Raw genomic sequence first — 9,693 nt, 5'->3', positions numbered from 1 at the left:
GGGAGATGTCACTTCCTTTTTTTTTTTTCTTTTTTTTTTTTTGAGACAGGGTCTCACTCTGTCACCAGGTTGGAATGCAGTGGTGTGACCTTGGCTCACTGCAACTTCCACCTCCTAGACTCAAGTGATTCCCCCCACCCCAGCCTCCCGAGTAGCTGGGGCCACAGGTGCGCACCACCATGCCCCACTAATTTTTTGTATTTTTGGTAGAAATGGGGTTTCACCATGTTGCCCAGGCTGGTCTCGAACTCCAGAGCTCAAATAATCCTGCCACCTTGGCCTCGAAAAGTGCTGGGATTATAGGTGTGAGCCACCGCACCCAGCCGGGAGATGTCACTTCTGGGTAGTGGATACCAGATGGAACACATACATCTACCTTAGATCTGTATCTAAACTCTGTTAAAATGACATGTAAGGGGATTCAGTAAAAAAGATGCAAATTCACAAAGTCAAGAACAGGAGGACTCAACAGCAATGAAATTGTGGAAGCTGGGAAGCACAAGATAGATGGTAAATGGGTTAGCAGATTCAAGAAGATGGAAAAATAAGCTGATAGTGAAGAAAGCTGAGGACCCTCTTGATTTACTCTGCACTAAATCCCCAAAGACTAGGAGATTGGTGGCATATCATATTCATCCGTGAGGCTTTAAAAAGTCCTATGGTCCTTTCAGTGGAGTGACAGGACCTCTGTGGCTAAGAGATCTCAAAGTTCTTAGCCCTTAACTGTGACAGAACAGAGACTGGACATGTCCACGTGCTGCTACCCCTGTCCCTTTACTAATTATCATGAGGTCTTATGAAAGGCTGACCTGAAAAGGACAAGAGGCCAGAAGACTCCTTGGCTTACTTGGTTTGACCACCCAGCATCCTCCTCCCAATGTTTATGGTTCCAACCTGACAACCACCCTGGACCACAAAGACCTCTTGCTGGATGACTGCCAACTTCAGGCCAGTTTGGACCGGTTCCCTGAGACTGCACAGATTCTGGACTTGTACCCTAAGCATCACCTTTTTGCATTTGTGACCCAATTGTAGTACATTTAAATGTTAAATCTCCACCCCAAAGTGAACATGAATAGCGTATTGTCATATGTTCCATGCACATGTAAGCCTAATGCACATGCGTAATGAGTTTTCTCCGTAAATATTCACAACCTTCTCCTATATCCTATAGCATATGCATTTCCTACCTCCCCACCTAGCATAAATACCTGCTTTATTTTCTCACCTTCAAAGCCTGCTTCTCAGTCTCAGTTGAAGGCTTGTTTCCTGCCTATAAGTTATGTCCTTTAGAAATAAAGTTTTCTTTTAATTTTGTGGATTCTGACTCTTTTTCAGTTGATATCTAGAAGTGGAGGTGAAGAAGGGAACCAAAATAAGGACAACCGATTGGAAAATTAATAGGTAGATGCCTAGAACCTTTCTCTCTCTTTGCACAGAAGATTGGATGTTCGGAGAAAGTCAAGCAGAGGGTCTAGGGCTTGGGGGATGCTAGACAGAGGCGAGGCAAGGATACTTCATGGAAAATAAGGGGATTCAGGGGACATATGCACGCTGGATGCCAGGACCTTCCAGCTGTCCTCTCACCAGTTCTTGGAACAGGCTGGCACTTTGGCCTTCAGATTCCAGGCAGGAGGTTGGAGAAGTTTCTCTGTGGAATCTGACCAGCCCCAAAAGAAGGATTTAAAGACACTAAGGTCGGGCCGGGCACAGTGGCTCACACCTGTAATCCAGCACTTTGGGAGGCCAAGAGGGGTGGATAACCTGTGGTCTGGAGTTTGAGACCAGCCTGGCCAACATGGTAAAACCCCGTCTCTACTAAAAATATGAAAATTAGTGGCGTGGTGGTGCATGCCTGTAATCCCAGCTACTTGGGAGGCTGAGGCATGAGAATTGCTTGAACCTGGGAGGCAGAGGCTGCAGTGAGCCGAGATCATGCCAGTGCACTCCAGCCTGGGCAACAGAGGGGGAGACTCTATCTCTAAAATAAAAAAATAAAATAAAATAAAATAAAGACAGTAATATCGGGTTTGCTCACAAAGCCACCCGATTAAATCAGCCCACACTGACATGCACAGTTGTTATGGCACACCCTTGTACTCACAGCTCCCATCAGCTTTTTAAAAAAATTATTTTTAGTATTTATTTAGTTAGTTTTTAAGCAACAGAGTCTCACTCCATTGCCCAGGCTGGAGTGCAGTGGTTTGATCATAGCTTACTATAACCTTGAATCCTGGGCTCAAGCAATCCTCCTGCCTCAGCCTCCTGAGTGTCTGGCACTATAGGTGCAGGCCACTGTGCCTGGCTATTTTTTTTTTTTTTTAGAGATGGGGTCTTGCTGTGTTGTCCAGGCTAGTCTTAAACTCCTGGGTCAAGTGGTCCTCCTGCCTTGGCCTCCCAAAGTGCTGGGATTGTAGGCATGAGCCACTGTGCCCAGCCCCATCAGCTTGTTTTTAATGTTTAAATTTTTGTCACACTATTAACATTTATTTTTTCTGCTTTATCCTGACACCATATTACAAGCTTCCAAATGGCTAGAGACTTAAATTGAAATGATACTAATTTGTCCTTATTTTCTCTAAATTCTTGGATTCTGTATAATCAGGTGGGTTTATGTACACATAATGAAAACACACCATCCTTTATGTATTTTTTTTTTCTTTTAAGGCAGCTCTTTCTTTAACAACTAGATAGCTACTGTGAAGATGGTGACATGTAAAATTGGTACCATTAGTATCCTTTTCCCAAGTTGTCATAGAAGTTACCATTATACTTGTAGCTTTAGGTCTTTGGTACATCTCAGACAAGATAGGCAAGAATTTGGAGAACATTTTGAAAATAACAGCAGTAGACACATTCAGCAACAACTAGAATAATGGAACTCAAAGTTTTAAAATTACATGATGTAAGTGAAAACAGCTCTAAAAGTCACCTCATAAGAGTTGTTTTATCAGTAGCTTGATTTTTTCCACGTAAAACAGTGTTTATTTATTTTTAACCAATGTTTTAATTTTTTCATAGGCTTTTTAGTTCTTGTCATGGTCAGTAACCAAGGATTTCTATGCATCTGAGGAAAGTCTTTAACATGAACGATAGATATGAAAATTAACAAAGAGAAAAAAGCACCTAAGAGGAAATTAAGACTATGTGGGTAGAAAAAACCAATAATACCACAAAAAGATCATTCAGATCCTCAGAGATAGTTTTGAAGTCTTTGGGGGAAAAAAAGGGGAAAAAAAAGATCCTCAAAGAAAAAAGAGATGATACGGAAGCCATGAAACGAGAATAGACTGTTACTAAAAGGAGTGTTCAGAGAAAAAAAAAATAGAGCTCTTAGAAATAGAAAAAATTATAGAAATAGAAAACATTAGAAGGGTTGGAAAATAAAGATAATGAAATCCCCTAGAAAATAGAGCACAAAGAAAAAAGGTAGAAACTTATAGAGAAAATATTATTATTATTATTGATATGGAGTTTCACTTTTGTTGCCCAGACTGGAGTGCAATGGCATGATCTTGGCTCACTGCAACCTCGGCCTCCTGGATTCAAGCAATTCTCCTGCCTCAGCCTCCCAAGTAGCTGGGATTACAGGCGTGTACCACCATACCTGGCTAATTTTTGTATTTTTAGTAGAGACAGGGTTTCACCATGTTGGCCAGGCTGGTCTTGAACTCCTTACCTCAGGTGATCCGCCCACCTCGGCCTCCCAGAGTGCTGGGATTATAGGCATGAGCCACTGCCCCCAGCCACAGAAAAATATATATTTTTTTAAATTAGAAGATATTATCACTTTTCTAGATCCAGAAAGAATGGAGCAGAGAGGGTATTATCATGGAAACAATTCAAGAACACGTCTCAGACCTGAAGATCATGAGGTTCCTGATTGAAATGTCTCACGCAGTAGATGAAAATAGACCCACCCTAAGGCATGCCATTAAGAAAGTTCAGAACACTGAGAACAAAGAGAAGGGGCCTACGAGCTTCCAGAGTTGGGGAAAAAAAAATCATATATAAAAACAAAAACATGATCACATACAAAGGTGTAAAGACAGAATGACTTTAGGTTTCTCAATTAGAACACTGGAAGGAAACAGTGAAGGAAAGTTATTTCCAACCTAGAACTCTAAACCCAGGTAGACAACCAAGTTCCAATGTTTTTTAAATCCTGAGAAAGGACTTTGGTCAGGAAGTGGAGTATTCAAGATGGCAGCTCCCATTTAGACCACAAACATGGGGCGGTGGCGAGGAAACAGCTTCCCAAAAGAGGACTCAGCCCCCAGGAGGGAGGGAGCTCAAATCTGAAGAGACAAAAGTCTGAGACAGTTTCTTTGGAGAATATACTAGTTCACTGCTGAACAAGAGAAATACAATATCAGCCACATATGTCATTTCAAGTTTTCTAGTAGCAGCATTGAAAGTGGTAAAAACAGAACAGGTGAAATTAATAATTTATTTAATCCAATATATGAAAGTATCATTTTAATATGCAATCAGTATAAATCATACTGATGAGCTATATTGCAAATATTTTTTGTTTAAAGTCTTCAAAATCCATCTAGAGTGTATTTTACACTCATAGCATATTTCAATTTGCACCAGCCACATTTCAGGTGCTTTATAGCCATGTGTGGTTATTGGCTACATATTGGACAGTACAGTGCTAAGCAGTAAAAAATGATGCATAAAAGGCAGTGATGAGATTTAAGTTAAAACTAGTTAATAAGAATTTACAGCATATCTGCAGCCTGGCCAACATGGTGAAACCCCGTCTTTACTAGAAATACAAAAGTTTTCTTAATCCAGTCTGTCACTGATGAACATTTGGGTTGATTCCAAGTCTATGTGGCACATATACACCATGGAATACTATGCAGCCATAAAAAAGGATGAGTTTGTGTCCTTTGTAGGGACATGGATGCAGCTGGAAGCCATCATTCTCAGCAAACTATCACAGGAACAGAAAACCAAACACTGCATGTTCTCACTCATAGGTGGGAACTGAACAATGAGATCACTTGGACTTGGGAAGGGGAACATCACACACCGGGGCCTATTATGGGGAGGGGAGAGGGGGGAGGGATTGCATTGGGAGTTATACTTGATGTAAATGACGAGTTGATGGGTGCTGACGAGTTGATGGGTGCAGCACACCAACATGGCACAAGTATACATATGTAACAAACCTGCAAGTTACGCACATGTACCCTAGAACTTAAAGTATAATAAAAAAATTTTTAAAAAATTAAAAAAAATAAAAAGAAAAAAGAAATACAAAAGTTAGCCGGGCGTGGGGGCGCATGTTTGTAGTCCCAGCTACTCAGGAGACTGAGTCAGAAGAATTGCTTGAACCTGGGCGGCGGAGGTTGCAGTGAGCCAAGATGGCGCCACTGCACTGCAGCCTGGGGACAGAGCAGGGCTGTTGGGGGAAAAAAAAAAAAATATATATATATATATATATGTGTGTGTGTGTGTGTGTGTGTGTATGTATGTGTGTATATATATAATAAATATCTGGACTGCATAGTTTTTGTTTGTTTCTGAAGCACTGATCTTTGATCCAGAAATCACTTGGAAGAGATTATTTAAATAGAGTTGGTCATTAATTGGTGGTCAAAGTAGAAAGTCAAGGGAATTTTTTGAGTGGTGATGGGAACATGATAAGCCTGGCAATAGCTGAAGACCTGAGTAAAATGGAACAATTAGTTTACTTAGTAAGCAAACAAAGAACATGTTCGATAAGAATAGGGAAGTCAATGAAATGACAAGAAAAAACCAAGGGGTTTTGGTTAGTTTGGGAGTGGAGGACGGTAACTCAATTCTGTATCTCCAAAATAGTGTCACACTAGGTAGGATTGTCCCGGACTTTGAACAAAGGGAGTAGAAACGGAAGTCAGAGTTAGAAAAAGTCGAGAAAGAATGAGATAAAGAGATCTGCTAGGCTGAGGCAGGAGAATTGCTGGAACCCGGGAGGCGGAGGTTTCAGTGAGCCGAGATCGTGCCATTGCACTCCAGCCTGGGCAACAAGAGCGAAAATCCGTCTCAAAAAACGAAGCAAAACAAAGCGAATAAACAAACCTGCTGTGTCATGTTAAGGTTTCATTTGTCCTAAGGCAGTACTGAGAGCCCTTATGGCCACTGTGTGCCAGAGGAGAGAGCAGGGTCTTGATGATGTGGTGTGGGGGTTGGTGAGGTCACTCCCCCATGCCTCCTCTGAAAAAGTCCATAATCTGGAACCTTATCTCGCCACCGCCCCTTTAGTCTCATTTTCTGATTCACACACACACACATAAGCACACACACATGCACTATTTAGAAAATTCATGCAGTACAAAAATGTAGAAAATAGAACTTCTTGGTAATTTAATTCCTGTTCCTTAAGTAATTACTGTTATCCGTTTGTCACATATACTTCCAGAAAATGTCCAGTGCATATATAAGCCTTTTTTTTTTTTTTTCTTTTAAGACAGAGTCTCACTCTGTTGCCCAGGCTGGACTGCAGTGGCGAGATCTCGGCTCGGCTCAGCTCACTGCAAGCTCCGCCTCCCGGGTCACGTCATTCCCCTGCGTCAGCCTCTCGAGTAGCTGGGACTACAGGCGCCCACCACCACGCCCGGCTAATTTTTTTGTATTTTTAGTAGAGATGGGATTTCACCGTGTTAGCCAGGATGGTCTCACTCTTCTGACCTTGTGGTCCGCCCGCCTCGGCCTCCCAAAGTGCTGGAATTACAGGCGTGAGCCACTGCGCCCGGCCAAGCCTGTTTTAAAAAGAAAATTTGTGTTATAGTCTACATATTGTTCTAAAACTGGCTCCGTTTACTTAACTGCTGTGGACATCTTTTCCTGCTGCTAGGTATTACATCATTCTTTTTGTAGGCTACAAAGTATTTTTGAGATATTGTTTCCTGTTAACTAGTTAGCTATTAATATGTATGTAGAATGTTTCCATGGTCTTACGAGTATTGTCAGGGTTACAGTCATCTTTCTTGTGCATATTTATTTATGTACTTGTAAAGGCTTTCTATAAAAAATTCCTAAAGATAGGGTTGTTGGGTCAGAGGGGAGGCACATTTAAGCTTTTGACAAATCTTGCCAAATTGCCTTTTAAACAAGTTGTTACACTTTACATTCCCACCCATGGCATGTGGAAAGCTGGGCTGCCACCTGATATTGTCAACCCTTCAAATCTTTTTTAGTCTGATAATAGGGTAATGACACCTCACAGGGTTTTGGTTTCTCTGATTGTATGTGAAGCTGACCATATTTTCAAATGCCTGTTTGCCATTTGTATCTCTTTGGGAAATTGCCAGTTCATATCCTCTGCCAGTTTTTCTCTTTGGTATTTTGTCTTCTGTGTATTGATTTGAAGGAGCCCTTCCTATTTTATGGATAGTAAAATTTTGTCAAATATCTTTTATCAGTTTATCCCTTGACTTTCAAGGATAAAATTTCTAAATTTTAGAAAGTAAAATCTTTTAATTTTTTTTTTCTGACTTTGGTCTTATTCAAAGATGGGTTTTCTATGCTAAGATTATATAGATATTCTCCTGTATTTACTTTTAGTGTTTTTATGATTGTAATTTTTTTTAATATTTAATTTTTTTTAACTGATAGAGATGGGATCTCTCTATGTTGCCCAGGCTGGTCTCAAACTCTTGATTTAAAGCAGTCCTCCTGCCTTGGCCTCCCAAAGTGCTGGGATTACAGTTATAAGCCACTGTGCCTGGCCAATATTTAAATTTTAATCCATATGGAATATATATTTATATACAAAGTACAGTGGAACCATTATTATTATTATTATTGTTTACATAAATAGAGATGGGGGTCTTGCTATGTTGGCCAGGCTGATCTTGAACTCCTGGCCTTAAGCAATCCTCCTGTCTTGGTCTCCCAAAGTGTTGGGATTACAGGCATAAGCCACTGTGCCAGGCCAAAACCTTTAAATATAGAATTTAAGTACTAGAAATAACTTAATTTTCTCTGTTTTTTTCCATCACAGGGAAGCACTTGGAGAATATTTAGATGGGAAGAAAGAGAGTGAGGAGGATCAAAGCAAGAGCTACAAACAGAAAGAAGAAAGCCGATTGGTATGAACTGGTTGGCAGATGGGCTCTGGAAGACCAGTGAGCTGGGTGTGACATCATGGTTTTCACATTTAGACTAGAAGAAATCATGTGGTCCATGTTGCTGTCTCTAGGCAGAATTGAATAGAATCTTTCCCGTTTGAGAGCTCTCTAGGAGTGAGCTTTCAGATGACAGTTTCTTATATTTACGTTGTCTCTTCTCAGCTCATGCACTTTTAATCACCCTTCATAGGATAAAGTCCAGATGTTTTAGCCTGGGCACACAAGGCCTTTGATAGTCTGTTCCCATCTTCACTTTCCAAACACGTCTCCTGTTTGTTACCTAATTTGGGCCTTCCGCTTTGGTGAGGTGGATCCACTCACTCTCCTCCAGTGGGGTTTTGTTCATTTCTGCTCTGTGCCTTTGATCATCTGGAATGCCAGGCCCCCTCTATTCTCTTCTTCTTCTCTCCTCTCATCTGGCCACTTTCCCATTTTCAACAACCCTCTCAAGACCCAAATCCTCCTTGGATTCTTCCTCAGCCCAGTCTGAGCTCCCTTTCTCCACACATTGAATACTTCCTGTCTGTGCTACTCTTTTCATTTTAGATAGTTTTCTGCTGCATATGACTTTGCAGATGTGTGTGCCTGCAGTGCCCCAGTGAAACTGTATGTACTGTGAGAATGAGAGCCTCTTTTTGTAGCCATGGAGTAGTGCGTAGCGTGTACGTAGCTTGTGTAGACACAAACAAGAAAATCATTGATTACCCTCCATGGCGATGAAACAGCTCCTGGGATGCTGAGGGATAAACAGCAGCTCAAAACAGCAGACCAGAACTGGCAAAATGCAACATTTAATCAATGCTAAGTGAAAGGCAAAAATGGTGACGCTGTGTGAACTCAGATATGGAGAGGAACTCACCAAGCTGGCCTGGTCAGGGAAAGTTCAATGAAGAAAATGGGATTTGAGTTGTCTTAGAAATACGGGTGGAAATTTTAATAGCAGAAGAGAGATCATTTCTGGTGAGAAAAAATATTCAGGTTGCTGAATATGATGATAGAGCATAGAGGTATAGAGAGATCACTGAATATCTCGTACTGTGTTAGGGATAAAATATTTTACTGTGGAAAAGATATTGGACTGATGTAAGTTTTTGTTCCTGATCTTTTACCTACTGCAGAGTAGGTGATTCATGTCACTTTTTTGTACTTCGTTCTCTTCATTTAAAAGTCAGTGAGCTCAACCTGGCGCAGTGGCTCACGCCTATAATCCCTGGACTTTGGAAGGCCAAGGCGGGCGGATCTCCTGAGGTCAAGAGTTCAAGACCAGCCTGGCCAACATGGTGAAACCTCGTCTCTACTAAAAATACAGAAGTTGGCTGGGCGTGGTGGCACATGCCTGGAGTCCCAGCTACTCAGGAGGCTGAGGCTGAGGTGGGAGGATTCCTTGAACCCGTGAGGTGGAGGTTGCGGTGATCCGAGATCAGGTCACTGCACTCTAGCCTGGGCGACAGAGGGAGACTCTCTCTCTTTCAAAAAAAAAAAAAAAAAAAAAAAAGTCAGTGACCTCTGAGCATTTCTGTGTAGGACAAAAGGATATTAGATTTTTTAAAATGCTGATATACAGTTC

The 9,693-nt window shown here is 41.4% G+C and overlaps 1 protein-coding gene across 1 annotated transcript in view; it reads left to right on the top strand.

Moving 5' to 3' along the window:
- The window catches only part of DRC1 (dynein regulatory complex subunit 1), a 59,922-nt gene that overhangs the window by 9,651 nt on the left and 40,578 nt on the right, over positions 1-9,693 (top strand). The window contains exon 2 of the mRNA XM_011972736.1: positions 8,000-8,087. Coding sequence (XP_011828126.1) covers positions 8,000-8,087 — 88 coding nt within the window. The remainder of the gene's footprint in view (positions 1-7,999; positions 8,088-9,693) is intronic.

Source organism: Mandrillus leucophaeus, unplaced genomic scaffold, assembly GCF_000951045.1.
Source record: "Mandrillus leucophaeus isolate KB7577 unplaced genomic scaffold, Mleu.le_1.0 Scaffold13, whole genome shotgun sequence".
NCBI lineage: Eukaryota > Metazoa > Chordata > Mammalia > Primates > Cercopithecidae > Mandrillus > Mandrillus leucophaeus.
This window is presented reverse-complemented; position numbering and strand designations above follow the sequence as displayed.